This window comes from Triturus cristatus, chromosome 3_1, assembly GCF_964204655.1.
Source record: "Triturus cristatus chromosome 3_1, aTriCri1.1, whole genome shotgun sequence".
NCBI lineage: Eukaryota > Metazoa > Chordata > Amphibia > Caudata > Salamandridae > Triturus > Triturus cristatus.
In genome coordinates, this window is record NC_140583.1 from 108,824,955 (window position 1) to 108,845,558 (window position 20,604).

At 41.4% G+C, this 20,604-nt stretch overlaps 1 protein-coding gene across 2 annotated transcripts in view; it reads right to left on the minus strand.

Moving 5' to 3' along the window:
* Positions 1 to 5,323: 5,323 nt before the first annotated feature.
* Positions 5,324 to 20,604, minus strand: part of EHF (ETS homologous factor) — a 102,160-nt gene continuing 86,879 nt past the window's right edge. For both annotated transcript variants that reach the window (XM_085643511.1, XM_085643510.1), the window contains 5 exons: positions 19,161 to 19,220; positions 18,716 to 18,784; positions 16,623 to 16,679; positions 12,099 to 12,294; positions 5,324 to 5,946 (listed from right to left, as the gene is read on the minus strand). In XM_085643511.1, the coding sequence (XP_085499637.1) occupies positions 5,847 to 5,946; positions 12,099 to 12,294; positions 16,623 to 16,679; positions 18,716 to 18,784; positions 19,161 to 19,220 (482 nt within the window). In that variant the 3' untranslated portion in view covers positions 5,324 to 5,846. The remainder of the gene's footprint in view (positions 5,947 to 12,098; positions 12,295 to 16,622; positions 16,680 to 18,715; positions 18,785 to 19,160; positions 19,221 to 20,604) is intronic.

Here is a 20,604-nt window from a genome sequence, read left to right on the forward strand (position 1 = left end):
GTCTACGCAGTCCAGCTGTCAAGAAGGAGAAAGAAGCCATTGTTGTAGCAGGAGATCATTATCAGAAGTTTAAATATGTACATACCCAGGCACAGTGCTGCACCATAGTAGAAAGCGGCATGCACCGGGTACAACCCCTTTAAGTTTGGCAGACACTGCTGATAGGTGCTGCTGTCTCTTTAAATAAACAGAGAGCTCTGTAGAGCTCACTACCTTCTATTATTGAACTAATGGGCATGGAGAAACATACCATGTGTATCCTTCAAGGGTCTATAACCTTTTCTGTAGTGAGAGCTACTTCTGATTTGTAAAAACCATTGTGAGCTACTGGAGGCTAAGCAACTTTCATATTGTTACCAGACAACCAAAACGCTCAGCTTTATATACTTTAAACCTAATATCCATAGAGCCAGAAACTATGTTTTCAATAAAATACTTTGATTAGGGGCATTATGACAGGGCTACCATGTGTGTCAGTGATAACGAGTTCTTTGGGGATGTATGAACATTTATGCTTATGAATGAGATATATGTATATAGGTGACTTAGAGTGAGTGTTGTATTTAGCATAGGATATACCTTTCGCCATATGTGTGCCATTACAATTATATCGCAAACATGCAACCATTGTTTTAAATGGGAGAAATTCCAAGAACCAAAAATTTTCAGCAAAAATGTTTATTATAAGGAGCACTTTTTCTGCACTTTAAATTTTTCCCACTTAAAATAATGGCTGTATTTTTTCGTTACAAATATGGCAGCGTGTCTGCTAGCCACAAGATGCTTGCTGTGTGTAAAGGCAACATTTTGAAAATAGGAGAACATTGATCTGGAGTTATCTTCATGTTTATATAGATTCCATAAAACTCATCATTTAAATGTTCTCCCATTTTCAAGTGTCACATTTACAAAAAACAGGCATTTTGCTCCCAGTGGCCTGTACACACAGTGTTATATTTATAACAGAGAAAATACAGCCATTTGTTGTTTAAATGGGAGGAATTTAAAGTAAAGAAACATGCTTCTTTAACCACTAAGATGCATTATTAGAGTCTGAAGCACACATAAAATGCAGTCATTTGCAATTGTGTTAGGAACTAAGAAACTTATTTATTTCTAATCTTGATAAAATGCTTTGGTTTCTCACAATTCTGCATTAATTCTCAGTGTTTAAACATAAAACAATAGATATTCTATGCATTTGTTTAGTTTCCATTTTAAAACACTTGATGTAACAAACTGAAATAGATAGATTTTTGAGCTGGAAACAGCACAGCCAACACGTGTTTAGGCTGAAACGACTTCGTAAGGGCCATTATAATGTGGCACAGACGCAGGTGACCATATGGATGGTATAGCAACTTGACAAGTAAATAAGTTAATAGTATATGGGAAAGTCAACAAAGGTAGTAGCTCACCAGTTTGATGTATTAATCCATTAGTCCAGAGTAAGATAGTACCACAATGAGTGTTCAAGCGTCCCACCTTGATAAGGGGTATGCTCGTAACATATAGGAACGGAGCTCAAGTGTAGTAAGCTAGTCATAACTTGCTTAATTGAAAGTGGAGAAAGACATTACAACTCACATCTTAATGTTTAATAGAAATACTTTTCCTCTCTTTTAAATTTCTCCCATTTAAAAAATGACTGTATTTTTCAGTTATAAATATGGCACAATATCTATCGACGCCTGGGAGCAAGAGGCCTGCTGTTTGACACTTTGAAGTGAAAGAAAATTAAAGTAAAGAGTTAGCTTAATCAATAAGGCAACTTTTAATTTTAATTTTCTTCCATTTAAAAGCATTCAGAAATGTAATATTGGTCTCATTTCCAAAATTGAGTTGACAAGCACTATTATTTAGGAGTCAAATACCTCAGTGCTTAAGTTCGTCATATATTTCCAGCCCTGTCAGAAATCTGACTGAGCACTGCTTATTATCAGGCTTGATTATCTGCAGCCTATGGCTCTTTAAATTAGTCTTTTGTTTTAGACCCAGCTAGAAGTGGATATAAGAAAGCCCCCTAACAGTCTGCAGGTTGCTGCTCCAAATGGAATGCAGTAAAGTGTGCGAGCACTGCTGAATTATGTCCCTGGTTTCTGTAAAGGACACAAGGACAAATTCAGCATGCTTACCTAGAAACAGCTGCCGGAACCGGGATCTGGCGGGTTTCCCAGTACTTTCCAACCCTGCTCTCCACCACAAGCAGAGGGTACAACTCCTTCCTAAACATATCGCATCCAGAAGTGTGTTATACCTAAGATGTGGTGCAGCTCAGCAAATGGTAAGGAACTACATTGTGTGTCCAGGTGTGAGAAAAATCCCCCAGACCCGTCCAGGGTTCACCTTGTTGATCGGTTAGTTCTTATAATCTTTTTCAGAAGTGTGAGCCCTGTGGGCAGGTCTCATTCCCCGTCTACTGTTAAGAAGTAAGGTTCTACCCAGCTGTCTGTAGTCACCCAACGGGTTGGCAGCCCTTAGTGGACAGTCCTGTAGGCAGCACCAAGCGTCACTCCTGACTCCTGTGACACCACTTCCCAACTGATTAGTTATGTTAACTTTATCATTCCAGCACATGTTCAGGGCAACCAATCAGGTGACAGAAGACCTAATAAATTATCCCGGAATTAGTCACCTCAACTCGCATTATCTCTCCTTTCTAGGAGTCTAGAAGTGTGGCAGAATTTTTTTATCTGGATATCTATGCATTGTCCATGAATATAACTGTGTCGGCTTCTGACAATGGTTCCTTGTGCTTTGCCAGACACTGTACCTGCTGCAGTTACACTGCTCCCTACAACCACATTCACACACTCACCACAGGGAAAGTGGCCATACAACTGTAGTGCAGATAATCATATACCAAGGTTATTAATGTGCTGAAAACATGAAGCCTACCTATAGAATTTTATAAATTATCTCAAACAGCTGCCTCTATTGATAGTCTTATTTCCATATTTGTATTGAAACAAAATAAAATCGCACAAATGTATACTCTTTCTGTGCATAGGAACATGATTCATCTCTCTAAGGTGCAGAATTTACCATTTCCTTATTTAAGATTATTTGAGACTTATTTCATAAAAAGCAGAGCAGTCCCACTTCTCTCTCCCATTTATTACCTGTAAGGTCTGGAGCAGCAAGATTGTGATGCAGAACATCACATTCACTTGGCTTGGTGTGCAATGGACCACCACTGATGAAAAGCCAGAAGTGCTGAGGCTGTTCAGTCACAGGTTCACATGTAACCCCTGAAATGTATCCAAGTTTAGTGGGCAATCAGCTCCTACAGCAGGAGTGACAGCTCAGCACATTTTTCGACGTAGGTCAGAATGAGCAGGTGAACAAATCAACTTCCTTTTTGGGTTTTACTTGCACTGTGCTTATAAAATCTATTGTTTTTAATATAAACTTAAAAGGGGCATCAGTCCCGCCTCCTCTCTTTCCTGGCATTTCATTGGTTCATGTGCTTGCCACTTACTTTTTCTCCATTTCGTTTGGCTGTAGCATATTCTCCTGCATTTACCAATGCGTGTTCCTCCTCTGCTTCTCTTATCAGTTTTCTGAACCCAAAATACTGTTAACATTCGCTTTGGTGGAACTATTTTTTTTATAAAGTGTTGCATCTTTCTGCTTTTTCATCTTATAGCAGATTTATATAGGGCAACTTATCAGGAGAGATTAAGGGATTTGCCCAGAGTCACCGGATGCTGCAGCACCCAGACTCGAACCGGGATGTCCAGCTCTTGAGTCAGCAGCTCCGGCCACAGCACCCTGTCTACTCCTCTGATGCTTGTCAGAGAGCTCTTTTTTTCTTCCCTTCATCCCGGACCCCGACCCACCTTTTTATTTATCGCATACACAAAACCAATACATTTCCAATGCTTGTTTGGTCTGTGCAGTGTGTTAACCCAAATTCCCCTATGGTGCCTTGATGAATGGAATTCTACATCATTATCCTTTTCTTCAAGGCTGCCTGAGCATACGACAAGCACACTCACTGCATGATCTCTAGTTCGTCAGAGGATGTGGTTGTTCAGTCAACAGTCAGCTGACTTCTCAAGGTCTCCGGGTTGAGGCATACATCTGCTGGATGAAGAACCTCCTAGGTGGGAGGCATGGGTTTGTTCAACAAAGTCCATCACAGGTGGTGGACTGAACCAGACCACTTACGGATAGAACATCCTTCGAGTGGTCTTACACATCGGGTGGTGTCCTCTAGGGATGTTCGTTGTAGAGAGCTCTGAGACAGACTTAGAATGATTATAGGGAGCACAACACAATACTTCATTCATTCATCCACCAGCCATGTGGTACCCTCAAGTAAGTTACACAATGACTAACAAAAGGGATATAAGTCAGATGGCTTGTATCTAATCCAAGTCACATTCGTCCTGGCAGAATTTTGCCCATAAACTCCTCATATTGAAAGTAAACTATATTTCTTTCTCTTTTGGTTTCCAGTTTGTGTACTACTAGCTTGAGAAATGTTATTCATGATCTAATTTTTTGCTATATTATTATCTTATAATGGCAGAGTTCTTACAATCCAGTGCCTCATTCAGGCCCCTTTTACTGAGGCAGGCACAAAACAAGATATTTAAGAAGACCGATGACATCCATTCCAACTACCCGATTCAGGTGGAAGACTCGATTTTTAAAGCAATAACACCTAACATTCACCTTGTCTGGAAATCCAGGGTATGCTCTAGGGCCACTCAACCAGCTCAGCTCAGAAATGAGAGTGTGGTGGTGTGGCTAGTGAGCAGTGTGAGACTTCCAGTTATAGGTGTCTTTAACTCTCTATTCTACGACGACATTCCTAATTCACACTGAAAATCATTGTGATGTTCTTGTACATCCAGTTGGGTTCCATCTGCACCCTTCCCATAATTCCTTGGTTTGTGATGTTATGACTACCCTGTGAAAAGACCCTTCAATCGGTGGTAACACAGACAAAAGTCTGTTCATATCAATTTTGAGCCTTATGAAAAGGATACTTATGAAATCTACAGCCGGTTTTACTGCCATCATGGCGCCCGGTGATGACATGTTCTGTAAGCTATGTTGCCATGCTAGTTCTTTGCTAGACCTATTTCGATGAGCACCAATTGTTTTCCTTGGATTTCCTGCAGGTATTCAAATGAACCATAGAGAAGAAAACAGGAAGATACCATAGAGGGAATAGGCTGGGGCTGTGTGCGCTGTGGCATAAACGAGTGGGTCTGGACAAAGTCTGCATTTGTTGAAAGTATTGAAAAATAATAAATGTAAAATTAAACTAATACATTTAATTGAGACAACAAACTGTAATTAATCTGAATTTCAGTAGAATATCATCATATAATTTAATACAAGTCTTCATTTTTATAATTCATGGTCACACAGATATTTTAAACACAATCCAGTTTCTCTGTAGCCTTTGGCTGAACTGTCTTCATGTTCTTTATATACAAAACAACATATTACCGAAAAGTTTTTTATGTACAAAAATATCAACAATGCACTAGCCTAAATCCGTTTGCTTACAAAACAAAGAAGACCTTGCTGAGTCCAATTCTTCGCAATGATCACATCATAACGCCAAATCTCAGTATCGGTTTCCCGCTTCCACAAGAAGGAACACCAAAAATAAAAGCAAACATTTAAAAATTGACATCATCTTAATTCACAGAAAACTGTGTACGTTTTTTCCCCATATAGGACATACTTAGCATGACAAAGTAAGTTTAGCATCAACTAGAGTGCATCTCCATGCCGTCCTTGTAGATAGACCTTTTTTATTTAAATAAAAGAACATTGTCTCTGAATTATTTAATGCTGATGCTTTGGATGTCTCAAAATCTTCAGTTCTCATTTTCTTTCCATCCACGAGCATTCTTTCCAAATTTGTAAACTAATCTCCGCCCATCAACGCGTTCCAGTATTTCCCGCTTGTAGTAGTACCTGTATAAAGGACAATTAAAGTTTACTAGTTAATACATTTTTTAGGGAAATAATCTATGTCTTTTGTTATGATAGTCAGGCAACAGTCATGTTTAAACGTGGATCTTCAGATAGGGGATTTTAAACCCTAATTTCCAATTCAACCAACTTTTGCATGGTTTCTACGCTTGACCCAAGACGATCAAAGGATTCGCAGGATCAAGATTCTGGATAGCGCCTTCAGTGATGAGACCCTGCCTCTACCAGTATGACCTTTAAGACACAGTAAGATGAAATGTACCTACATTTTGAGCACATTCTGAACTTGTCATTAAAAAGCACACAGCATATATTGGGCACAACTTTGGCAACTTTGAGACCACATTTCACTTATGGGACCTCCACCCATTCCTGTGTTATGGAATCAGAAACTCTGCTACAATTGAACCAAACTTTGAATGGCGTCTACCTAGTCATGAGAAGAACCACAGGCCTTTGGCAGTGAGAAGAGCCACAATCCCATATATGATCCGAGGCATGATCGCGGCTTCCGATGTTGATACAGCCAATGAAGGTGACTTAGCTCCGTATTCAGACTCATCAAAGATCAAGACTCCTTTTTGGAACTTTATGGGCTTTTACTGAATATTACTATCACAATATCTTACGGAATGTTTGAGTAAATACCAAATAATTCATTTGTAAGAAGTCTGGCGCCTGACTGCTACTTTCATATATAATTATGGGGTGTTTACCAATCCTGCTCCGAAGCACCTAAGAGGGCAGACATAAGAGGGATTAACTACTAATCTCATCTAAATGAAATAGTCACGAGACCTTTATTAATTGTCATTCTCCAAATATACTTTGAATTTATATCCAAAATACAGATTAAGGTTGGTTAGTTAGTTACAGGTTGTATTTCCACCATGTTTATCAATGTGAGACACTAAGAATGCCAATTACGTAATAAATTAAACCTGAAATTCCCAAATTAATACTTTGTTTTTATGAGTGGCGGGAAAGTATATGGGGATTATTTATGAGAGCCCTGCATCACTTTTGCACCACGTAAAGTGGGAGATGCATGACACAGGGCTCTCATTGCGATTCATGAACCCACGAAAAGCCACCTTGTGTGGCGTTGAGTGTCCTCATAAATCATGAGTAAGGCATCACCTTGCTCTGCAACCAGGAGCCATTCCATGGGCATTCCGGTGAGTTTTCCTACCCAACACCCATGGAATTTACTACTGCATCAGATTTACAAAGTGATATAAACCTGGGTAAGCGCCAAATTCGTATGCCTCCCGAAGTGAGGAGTAATGAGGAGAAATATGTTTATTTCTCCTTGTTTCTTCCTCTTTCCATGCGTGTTGTATTCTGCAGCACACATAGAAAGAGGGAAACCCCTCTTGGGATTGTTTTTGTGCGGTAAGGTGCCCCTTCCTGCACAAAAACAATTGTAGATGCAACAGAGGCACCCTGGTACCATGATGCAAGGGTGCCTATGTTGGCGCTAGGCTGCTGAAACAGCGCCAACACAGGGGAAAGGGGCAGGAATGAACCGTATTGCTTAAATACTTTGCATTCTTACCCTTCCACGTTGGCGTAGGGCAGTGCAGCGACGGGCCTTAAGGCGCTGCCTTAAGCCAAAATCCCATAAATGAGGGCCCAAAGCTCTGTGACTATTTCTTATATAATAATCTAAAATCTAAACTGGTGTACTGAACATCCCAAAACATTTATTCCCTCAGGTTAAACTGTACAGCAGAGGAACAAGCTGTCAGATTAATTTATCAAGTTGGAATTATGGCACCTTTGTAGTATCATGGTATGGTACAGAATTTACAGTACTGAATTTATTAATGAATTGACTAGTATGGATCATATCCAATATTAAGAAATATTACAAAGGACAGTGATTCAATGCAGAAATATATAGCTGTCCTTGTTCTACCTACTTAATGTTGCGTGAGTGTGAAAAGGCTCATGAAAGGTGGAAGAAGCCGACTGATGTTGATACTGTGCATAGGAATCCTTAGCGAGAGAGTGCTAGAGGCTGGCGTGGTCTGCCTTGTAAACAATGTGTTGTGCAGGCTTTATATACTTTGATAATGGGCTTTTACATGATGTGTTCACATGACGGATTTTGGTCTAGCAGATTCCTAAAAGGACTATTGTAGGTAAGAATTCCCATGACTTTCTTCTCACACTTAATCATAGTTCTTGAGTTTGGTTTTCTAATGGTAGCCACTGAAACAACATTAATGCAGAGGGGCATATTCACAAACTGCACTTTGTAGTACACTTAATATTGCTACTTTAGTACTACAAATTCGATACAAAGCGCTATTCATGGACCTAGGCAAGGGGACTTTGCATCTCCTATCATTTTCTATGTGGAGTTTTCTCCACCCGGGTTGTGGAGATCTTAACACATGTGAACATGCCGATATTTAGTAGTAAAGGCAGAGGGATTCTGAGGGAGTGGCTGGAAAATGAACTACTAAATGGGAGGTGACTAAGGAGGTGCTTAGGAAGGGGTTTAGGGAGCGATGTGCAAGTACAAACACCCACACATAAAAGCGTAAACATTTTGCTATTCACAATCTGCACTTCTAAAGTTACTGCAGCCAAAAAGGATTCCAAACAGTTGTATATGTACTCCAGCCCAGTCTGGGAGTAAGTCTAGCACCACACATGGCCATTCATAGGTACTGCAACACACTCCCACAGAAAATAATGGAGTCGGGGACTTAAAATAAGACTCCATAGCAAATAAAATAAAGAGCATATTTTCTTAGTGTTAATAGTTATCTTCAACGTGAATTATTTTTTTTAATTGTTAAAAATATTATTTAAAAATAATAAAAAATTTACATTAATTAAAAATGATTACACAAATAAGTGTTAATAACATTTTGTAACTAATAATGAAATATAAAAATAATAATATAACTAAAATATATGTGTGCCAGGCAAGTAATGTTTCATCCCTAACACGGATTTCGTCTGAGTACATTTGGAGAGATTCACCATCGGCTTGGTTTCCTTAAGTGTAAAACGCATTAGACATCAGCAGCTGAGAAAACGCTTTTTGGTCAAGCTTATGGAACCGGAAACTACAACATTAACCATTTAACAGGGTCAAGGGACTTCAGATCATTCTTGCTTTCTATAAAGAAATATGCTGGAATATATTGTACTGGTCGTTGGTTTTTTCTGCTGTAGTATGTTTTTAGTTTAAATCCTATTTGTAATGGAATTACCAAATATTATGGCTGCAGTGGATACTTAAAAAAAATGATTCAGGGTGGCTGCCGCAGATGCTTATGTATTCAAGGGGGCCATTTTGAATGGATTTTCTTAAAGCACTTCAAGATGGCTGCTGGCTGTTACAGGGGCCACAGGTACTCAGAGCGCAAGGGGGAAATCAGGAGTGGGAGAGTAGTATTTAGGAAAGAAGCGGGAAGCAGGGAGAGACAGGTAGACAAAATAGCCCTTCATATGCACTATAATGCAGTGGGAAGAGACATGCCATCCAAACAAAACAAACAGGAGCAAAGAAATGAGAAACAAAACAAAGTCATCTAATCATGAGTAAGGGGCGGACCTAAAACCCTATAACTCCTTATTGTAATGTCCTCAATAGATCTTTGACAACAGTAGACAAGATCTAGGCAATCAACAGGGGAACAGCTATTGGAACTGAAAATGAAACCGCTTGAATTCCATCAAGCAATGTGAAAGAAACAGAATACACAACATCAGATACACCAAAACATCTGATTTTAAAGTAGTTCTTTCCAGAGATATACCATGAGGAAAAGTATATTACATGTGTGGATAAAATCCCAAGTGCCCCTAGAGAGGCCAGTAAAAACATTCCCACTTGAGTATTTGCCAAACATCATTGAAGCCTTTGATTGAATTTCCTACAGACACAGGGACCACATTAAGGAGAAGGAAGTCCAGATGCCTATCTGAAATAGTCCACCATGTGTTAAAACAAGTTTGTGCATTAACTTCATTTTTTTATTTCATTTTAAACAACACTCGTCATTTCGAGAAGAATCTTCACGTAACACCAAGCCCATCAAAAGTACCATTTCAATTACAGAGTTAGGCCATGCTGGATATACTGTCATATTTGATTGTATCGTTTGAACTTCAAAATGGTAGACCATCTTTGAATATGTTTTCTAACAATATTTTTTAAAGATTAAATACACTTTTAGATCTTTGAAAAAGAAGCAAGCCATATATGGACGCATCGGGGAAAGCTGGTGTCAGCGCACTCATAGCGGACACTGCTCTCTGGTCCTTCATCCCTTTGGCAAATTCAACGATCTATGCTACAAAGCTGGGAACATATTTTTTAAATTAACATGCAGCGCAGAAAGTCACCTTGCTGCACTGCATGATAAGGAATAGGCATTAATGCGCTGCCCTTAGCAAAATATGGTGCATTACTGTCATTTCCCCGCTTTGGCGCACAATGCGCTGCCTAGCACCATCGCAGGCACCCTTGCACCATGATGCAAGGGTTCCTTCGTAGTAAGCAGGAATGTTTTTGTGCAGGAAGGGATCACGTTGTGCACACAAAAAATCCTGTGAGGAAGTTTCCTCTTTCTATGTGTGCTGCAAAATGCAGCACACATGGAAAGGGGAAGTAATGAGGAGAAATAAAGATATTTCTCCTCCTTACGCGTCACCTGTGGAGGCGTAGCATTTTGATGCATTCCCAGGTTTACCATTGTTGGTAAATCTGGGAATGTGCCACGCTCCACCCATGGAATGCCTTCCCAGAGTAGAGTAACTTAATGCAATAATTTGTGTTGCGGTACTCTGGATTTATCATGCCATGCAGGGCTGCGCAAGGTGGCCTTGCATGGCTTGATAAATCCGTCTTAGGTTTTGCGTCGCCCTTGCACACCCTTCAATGGTGCAATGGTGACGCAAAACCTTCATAATTAAGCCTGTTGCTTTCTTGCTGTGGTTCATGGTATAAAGCTATTTATTTGTGCACCTACATGGCGACTACTTACCCTAACGTTTTAGTTAATGCTTACAATTTCACGGTTTTCCGTAATTATGCTTGCATTAATCCTTGAATCTAGGACCTGGAAATACTTCATAGCTTTAAGGAGAGCTACCCAGATGCTAGGTATTAATGATTTTGGTCATACTTGATGGAACCCTACAAAGTTTATGTAAATTCAATTCACAAACTGTGAATAGACTAAAAAACACGGAGACTGCAAAAGTATACACTCAAAAACATTGTCTTCCACAGTAGCTAAAATATCAAATATTGTCATGCACCTAAACACACTATGGCCCAGATTTACAAGTATTTTGATCCGTGTTTACGTCATAAAAGTGAGGTAAACCAGCACAAATGTTGTTGTTGTTGTTATTACTTCCCAGTGCAAAACTTGTTTTGCACTGGAAGGTTCTATAAAGGTAAAGCAAAACAGTGCTTTGCTCTTCTGTACGATACTTCGCATCATAGGGGCGTGGTACGAGGGCATTCCCTACAACCACCCATGCTTTTTGATGCAAAACTCTATCTACTAGCATCAGAAGACAAGGTTTCCGCCCAAAAATAATGCCACTATGAAGCAGGTGATAAAAAGGAGAAATGCTTTTGTTTCTATTAACGTTTCCCACTTTGCATTGGTGCTTCAGGGTATGCACACATCCAACATAGGAAACGTTTTAAAGTTAGTCTCTTAGTATAAGATTTTGTACTGGAAGGATAACCTTCCAGTACAAAACCTATGCTAGGCTCACGCAGGCACCCTTGCACTATAGTGCAAAGGTGTGTGCGTTGCGTTCCTCAGCCTGTTTGTGCACTGGCGCAAGGGAGAGGGGAGAAGAATGCCATACCGATCGAGATATGGCGCTGTTGTTCTCTCTCCCTTTCACGCAACACAGCAAAGCATTTTTAGGTGCTGCAAAATGTGTAGGTTTTTAAACATGTAGGCCTATGTGTTATGTTATGATAATTTTTGTAGTACACTATGAAGTGCCATCCTAGCTACCACTTGCCACTAAATATGCTTGGTATAGGCTGGACCAGGTTGAAGTGAGTCCAGGTTGATTAATGAATTTGAAACATATCATCATTTTGATATAAGATGGTTCTATGCTGGTCCGGCAGTTACCTCATGGCTCGACTCAGCTTCTCATAGGTCATGCTACTGTTGTTTTTCTTCTTCCCCCAGAGTTGGGCCACTGCCTCCGACTTTAGGAACCTGAAGACACCCTCCGACCGGTCCTCCCACTTTATGAGTCCTGGGTTCTTCTCTGGCGTCAGAAGAATGTCTCGAATGAACTCCCACAGGTGAGTTCCTCGGGGGTCTGGAAGAAGATATAGGTATATTAAAACGGGGTGCAGCAGGATCAAGCTTCAACTTCCGATACATTGCATTGACCTACAATTACCCAGTCTACCTCCTAGAAGGTTTGTGACATCAGGACAACCTACACCCTGCACTCAAGACAAAGCTATGGTTGTTCATTCAGGCAAGAACTAAACATAACCTTCAGTGTAATCTACACTGGTCACACTGGGATGAGACCACCAGCTACCTATGCCAAAGGGCCAAAACTTGCATCCTAAGCCAAAGGCTCAACACTGGCATCCGAGTCCAACATTGATCTAGATAAACCTAGCTAAATCAAGCCTCATAAAATAAAAATGGCTCAACATAAAAGTGATATAATCATCTGAAATCTAAATTTTATTTTTAAGGCAACTTCCTTCAAAAAGCTAGTGATGGGTGGTAAGCTCCGCACCGCTAGAGGAGTTCACAGAATTTTACCAAATCTGCACTTCGCCTAGAGCACGAGTCTCAGGAAAACTCTGCAAAGAGTTTTTCTCATGTGTGGCTCGCCAACGTTAAGAAAAATTGAGCACTAGGACGAGTCCCGGCATGATTTCTCAATGCGGACAGTCGCAGAAAGCTGCTACCATTCACGTTGAGAAAGGTGCCCCTCGAGTAGGAAAACTACTCGAGTGGCAGAAAGAAGCAGAACCCTCTGGCGTGGGGCATGGTGCCATTCGTGTTTATTTTACTGCCTAGAACAAGCCCCCAATTCTAAACATCAGTGCGAGCAGCGCAATGTGCCGAAATGCCGCCGCTCGCGGAACTCCGCACGATCTCGCAGACTTTTTATGTCACTGCAGAAATCTGCGAAGTAAAACTTTACGAGTTGCACCCATTCTTACAAAAAGCTTAACCATACCTGCATTACACCATTGTGGAAAATTTCAATTGACCATTTACAAATGCTTTCGGTTAGGTAGGGTATTACTCCTGAAGGTGAATATGGGGTAACATGTGGGAATCAGTTTTCCTGGGTCAGTTCTTGCATGTTTTGGGTTATTTCCATGCAGGAACTGCAGATGAATGATTTGGGTGGTAACTGTATTACTTGTAATCCTGACGGGTGTAGATAACTACATTAACTAGCTCTATCAATACTAATGGAGCAGATATAATTAGGCGTTAAGATTCTCTTAAAGAAATCCCAATGTCTAAAGGAAATGCCAAAGCAATAGACACCATTGGACAGCATGAACTGAAATGCTCTTTCTGACGAAGCAGTAGAGTCCAAACACCCATCTGCAAGCAGCTGGATCCATCAGAAGCCATTGGTAATTGATCAACTTAAATTTCACATACAGTAACCATAATGGAGCCCAACTCCTCCTTTTCCTGCAGTACACCAAAGTGCCCTGCTGATGACAAGCTACACTGTGAAAAGCACCACTTGCATAACTTTACTTCCCCAGTACATAAAACAGTAACTCAACAGACAACATAGTCGCGCTGTAAAATGCAGCATACAAACACTGGCACTATACAATAACACACCAAAACGACACCACACAATATAACTGAGTTAATGACGCAATGGCATTATAATTCAGAAAATACAATAACATATTACAATATGACAAAAGACATAACTCGACAGCATAAGAGGATGCTACCAGAGTGAAGGACGCCTAACCACAGGTTTATGGCCCCAACCCCGCCATTTGCCTAAATGCCCAATGGAATCAAGAGAAAGTGTGATGCTGGTCTTATAAATAGGATTCCAGACTCATGGAGCCCATAGAAAGCTCATGAGTGTGCTCAGTTGGAGCTGTTAAGCATAACAAAAGGCTAAATGAGACCCTCTTGCGCTACTGCTCATGTGATATGCGCAGGGCCAAGGGCTCCTTTAGGAGTCAGGTGGCTGATTTAGAGGAGGGAGGTAACAAAGAAGGCGCCTAATCTTTGTGATCACAGGTGGTGTCTTTGGCTCCAGGGAGAGTCCTCTGGCTCCTCCTTTGACTCTGTTCAGGGTCCAGAGTTACCAAATAATGTGGCTATTCCTAGGCCTGATAGCCCACCAAGGCCCTCTGAAGTCCAGCTAAAAGCAGTGATTTTCTATTAAAAAAATGCACTTTTGAGTGAACCTCACATTGGCCCGATAAATATAGGTTTAAGCCCAGGGCGTTCAGACACTTGCTTGCTACTTTCCCAATTACCCTTGTGCTTTTTCTTGCCCTTTTACCTTGACTGTGCTGCATCCCTTTGCTGTATGATGTGATTTTCTTTTGGCCACAGGTGATGCCACCTGATACGGATAGATCAGTAGGTTCAATGTCCTTTGATGTGGACTCTTTTGGGGTCATCTGACTCCATCTGACTCAGATACTGGGGTAACAAGTGCCTGTCTGCCTGCCTTTTACAGTGGCCTCTCTTTGGCGTCACCGGAATCCATCTTCCTCTGAAAACTGAAGCATCAAGTACCCACCTGCCATTTACATTAGGCATCTCTTTGAGATCACCTGACTCAATCTGAGTCTGACACTGAGGCACCGGGTGACTGCCTGTCGTTTACAGTGGTCTCTCTTTGGGGTTATGTTATGCTATATAGATTTGTAGAATACACTCTCACGCAGGACGGTATCCTGGTGCAGAGCAGGTGTGAGTTTAAACACACCGAGTGGCATAGTGAGACTACTGAAAAAACAGGTCTTCAGCTTCTTGCGGAGTACATGAAACGAAGAGGATGCTCTTATGTGTCGTTCCATGCTTTAGGAGCAATGTAGCAGAAGGCTCGACAGCCAGATCTAGTTTTTCGTTTGCATGGGATGTGTGCAAGCAGAAATCTGGACGAGCAGACAGGTCTGGAAGGTTTGTGAAAGTATACGCTATTGTTGAGGTACGCTGAGCCAGTGTTATGTAGTGCTTTGAATTGTGATCGTTTCTCAATGGGGAGCCAGTGGTGTGTTGTGATTTGAGAGTACTGTGGGAAGTTGAGAGCGATCGTGGAAATCGAGTTCTGAGGAGTCTGTAGCCTTCAGGTGAGATTTCTTTTAAACCCAAACATGAAGGGTGCACTTACAGTCCAGCTTGCTTGTGACAAGGGTGTGCGTGTGATGGTTTTCTGGGTGCTGATTGGCAGTCATTTGAAAATCTTCTTCAGCATCTTCAAGGTATGGAAGCATGAGGTGTTGACGACGTTGACTTGGGCTGTAATGTTGAGTTTGCTGTTAATGATGATCCCCGGGTTTTTGGAGTGGGGGTCTGGTGGCCTCGAGGTGGAGGCCCATAGTGAAGTGATCTTCCCAAAGATCACGATTTCAGTCCCATTGAACTAGATCCAGGTACTGGGCATCTTGTCCGTGAGGGAGACAATGAGCTGTCTGCCATTGACGTTGGAGAGGACGTTGATGTGATTGGATAGGACAAGGCTGGCTAGAGGTATTATCTATGCACTGAAGAGGGTTGGGCCCAGGGAGGATCCTTGAGAAAACTCGAAGATGAGGTTGTGGTCGTCTGAGGTGTATGGTGCCAGAGTAACTGACTGGGTCCTTCTAGTCAAGAAGGAGCAGATCCAATGGAATGCATGTCCTTGGATTCTGATGCTGTGTAGGCACTGGATGAGGATGGAGTGGGAGACAGCGTTGTATCAAGGAGTTAGTTGTGGTTGAGGTATTTTGTGAGGCATCTGCTGATGATTTTCTCTAAGAACTTAGCCGGGACTGGTAGTAGAAAGATTAGTTTGTAGCTGGTGACCTTTGAAGGATCGACAGAGAGTTCTTTCCATGAGTGGAGGACAGTTGTGTGAATACAAAGCATCTGGGAAGGTCATGGAAGGGGTGAAAGCATTCAGAATTATTGTGAAATCTTTCACTATGACAAATATTTCTGTGCTTCTGTTGGTGCTGGCGTTGATGCATCCACCGGAGCACATCTGACTCTGTCTGACACCGAGGGCCACATCCTCACCTGCCCTTTACTTTAGGCAACTCTTTGAGGTCACCTTGCTCCATCTGAGCCTGACACTGAGGTACCACATGCCTGCTGGTCTTTTACAGGGACCTCTCTTTGCCAAGTCTAACTCGGACAGTTCCTGTTTTTAAGATATTAACACATATAAGGTCTATGTGACCTTTGCTATAACCCCCAGTTGTTCACATCCGAATCCACAGAATCTTGCTAAATTCTCTCTATGTGTACTTCAAATTCTTCCCAAGGTTCACACACAGACATTCACTGGTTATCTATTTAACTTCTGCTATCCCCCCCCCCCCACACACATCTCACAACCGTGCAGTCTGTCCACGTTTCCATAGACAGAGAGCATATTGTTCTCGACCAGCCCAGCATCGATCAATTACTTACTGTGCTTTCTGGAGCCGGGTTTCTGGGGACTATCTTGTTGCTTTTTCGTATCCAAATCTGTGCAACATTCGAAAAACAGGGATCAGACTTCCGGGTTTGAAATAGTGTTATTCTTCAAGTACATATTATAAATTATTATACAAATAACCAATAAAGCACTACAAAGTACAGGAAAGAAGTTTGAGAGCTTTACATGGCAAGTTAAACATTAACAACAGATCCTGAAACTGCACAAAGAGCCCTTTCAGTAATAAAGATATGTCTAGGAGACAGCAGGACACGGAGAAGGCACCAGGACCCACCATGGACTGGCAGCGGTATCTGCTTTCGGATAATCTGTGATGTCATAAGTCCGGCCTGCCAGATGCACTGTGCAGGCATCCAGTGATACTAGCACAGAACTGATTGGCAGATGATGAGCCTATCAAAAGTTTAAAGCTCTCGACATTGTAGGAAAGGAGGCATGTGGGGAGAAATTGCCTTTGCTGAAGGGACTAAACATACACAGACAGGGGACTGCGCTTGTCCGAGATAGTGCACCCTTTGAGGTTGAGATTTTATACGATATTAACTTGTTTTTCACACTGCGGGTCGTCCATTTTTGTATCACATTGAATACCAGCTGAATAGCAAATTACATGTCTAATGTTTTTAAGCCTGGGACAAAGAACAAAACGTCAAACTCCTCAAAATCCTCCACAAACGTGCATGTAAAGCACAATTTGAGACTGTAATTGAGTGACCTTAGAATAGGTATTCAGTGAAAGGTCAAAGAACAGTGAGCAGCCTCCCAGCAGGAGCAGAGAAGGCATGATTAGTAATCAGTTTTATGAAGCCCAGAACCACACAGAGTGAGGTAATTCGTTCTGTAGTGTTATTTAGTTCCAGCTAGGTACAGCGGTTTCTCAGCGCTTTACAGAGCACACGAAAAGCAGACATACAACATTCACATTGTTAAATGACGAAGGGAAATAGGTCAAGATGAACCTGCAGACATGTGATATTGCTAAATAAAACCTTTTGGAATATAAATAACTCACTTCCAAAGCAATGTATTCTTTCAACGGGATGATAAGAATAGGATGTTAGTCTACTTGTAGAATAACAAAGTGAAATGAAAATGAGTAGGTAGAAAATAATGATATCCTGAGATGGAGAGGGCAGGTTGAACCCACAAAAGAACAGATCACGCGACTGGGATCAGCAGGGTTGGGTAATGATGGATGAAGATAGGGAACCTGAAAGGTTTGAGGGTGGCGTTGATGTCCTGTAGCCTGTGGGTCTTTCCTGTGCATCGGTACATTACTGAGAAGCTATGGCACACACTGCACCCAGGCCATGACAACAAAGTTGGATCTTCCATACAAGTTGGTCCGTGGGACACAACACGTCCTGGCCAGAGTCTTGTGTATTACTTTATATCCATTGGGCTTTCGAAATTTTACCCGGAAAACCATTTCGATGTGGCTGGCTGGGACATAACCGACATTGCCCTTCAACATGTCTCATCTGTGGTCCTCACATTGCAATGGTTGCCATAGAGATGCTGAACAGACTTTGAAATGGAGCCTTGTTCCTCAGGCTTGATCAGGGTGGAGACCAAGAGATCTCTGGTTGAAGTGACACTGCTATCCGCCCTCCTTCAATCGACGCTCCACTCGAACCAGATCTCCTTCAGTTCCTGGGTTGCCTACAGCGGCAGTGTCTGGCAGGGCCTTCCTAGTGGAGAGGACCCACTCCTGGAATGAACCTCCAACCAAAATAAGGGGAAGATCCAACCATACCCTTTTTTAGGAAAGGGCTGAGGCCATAGTATTTCAGCCGCTCGATAATGCCTCTTATTTTGCATCTCTGTCTATCATCTATATTCAGACGGGTTAGTTCCTGACAGTCTCTATGCAATAAATCTCCTGCTCATGTTGGAGCATGTTACCAGTTCTCTCTCCATTAATTCACTCATCAGTATAATGTTGTACAGTTGCATTGTATGCAGGAAATTCCTTTCACAGATATGCATGCACGGGATTCATTCAGCAGAAGAGGTCCATATTTACAAGTTCATGGGAACAAGTGATGGGGGAGATGTACCTTACCTATCGGTTGGTGGCTCGCACTGGCCATGGAGATCTGTTCTCGACAATGGGCTTTACTCTCATACATTTCTATGGAAAATATCAAAAAGATAACATTTCAGATATCCTTACGTATCGCCATAGGTGATAATATGAATAACACTGAGAGAATGAATTCAGTGGTAAGGGACACGTTATTTCTTAACGAGGTGGTGCCTCTTGCAATCACTGAAGAGAGTTCTACAGGCCGTGATGCATGTGGTAGCATATGAATTTATTGGCGAATAAGATATGAAATAATTTTTTTTTTAAATATGGTTGGGATCAACTGTTAGTCACTGTGCTGAAACACAGATTGCTGTAGTATAATAATGCCACCAAGAGTTCCATGCCTGCAAGCTGCTCAGAGTCACAAATCAGAACAGCTTCTGAGTGAAAAAAGGGTTAGGATTAAAAGGTAACATACCGTCATAGGTTCCATCAAATAAAAATCTCTCCTCGTTCCACTGAGTCATCAGCGAGGGCTCTTAAATAAATCAGAAGAAACAGAATGATGAATAACATTCATACACGATGAAATGTAACAAGTGGCAGAATCCAAGCATAGCTTAGAAAATGGATTTTAATAGGAAATGATGACATCCACCTGGTCTGATCTTCCTGAGAAGCTAGAGTACACAAAATCCATGTGCAGTCTAATTCATCTCACGCTTCTGCCTTGAGATGTCAAACAAGCCTCTGGGAGCCCTGAGAAAGGACCAGAACTACAGCTACTTCAAGAAGAACCTCAGCCAACTTGTATTACAAGAAGCATATCAACTGGACAGTGACCCGCAAAGACCAATAGGACAACCTGCAAAGCCCTCTTATTCTAAGCATAAAGCAGCACTCACAGACAGGCGACTACGAGAGGGCACCAGGTGGAAGCTTTAATCCATCTTCTAAGAACACTGGAGCTGGGCACCATGTGTATCAAGATGAAGAACTTCAAACCTCAAGAGGGATTGTTCATGCATGGTGAATTATAACATACCACTGGGAGGAACCTCAGGATCCTTGTATTCTTAGGAAGCAAATGTCTTAGGGATGGAGGATCTCTGAGAACACTAGTAGAAATCCAAACTCCTCTGTTGTATAAACCGGGTATGACTCAGCGAAGGACGGCTATTGAACATCACTAGGATGACAATATAACAAGTGGAATCCTAACATGTAATTCAAAGACATCCAGCAGCACTCACAAAAAGGGCCATCAATCACTGCCAACAAGAACCTCAGCCCACCTCATAGTCTAAGAATCTCCACAGTACCCAGAGGCAGAGGACAGTTATCACCACTATGAAGACCCTCAGAACTGTCACATTTCAGTCACTAAATGCCAACCAGCAATGGAAGACCTCTGTTTACCACATGAAGGAACCTCAGACTATGAGGAACCCAGCATCCTTCAGAGAAGATGGATTGTAAAATAGTTATGAAAGTTACCGGGTGCCCCTAAACAAAAAGTAATGGATGCTATCTGTGTATTTGTATCGCCTTTAGATTTACAAATCCAAGGGAACAGGGGCAAAGTCAAAACCTAGTATCAAAAAGAAATCCTTGGCACTAAGGTTCAATAATTTTATTATTGAAAGACTTCAAAATATGTTAACATGTGTTAATCTTAACATACAATATTAGCCAGAACAATCTCTTTTCCTTAAAATCTAAACATTAGTACAGCCAGTTTATTCATACTTCATAGACTTCAAAAATCTCCAACAGACCACATTTTCAAAGACACATATAGGTTATTAAATTAATTAAAATGCGAAAAATACAAAACAACTCGTCTTAGACAGATATATAATGTGTGGATATTTGGGTACTGTAGGTGGTATGAAATAACGTAATTGCAACTCTGCTATTGA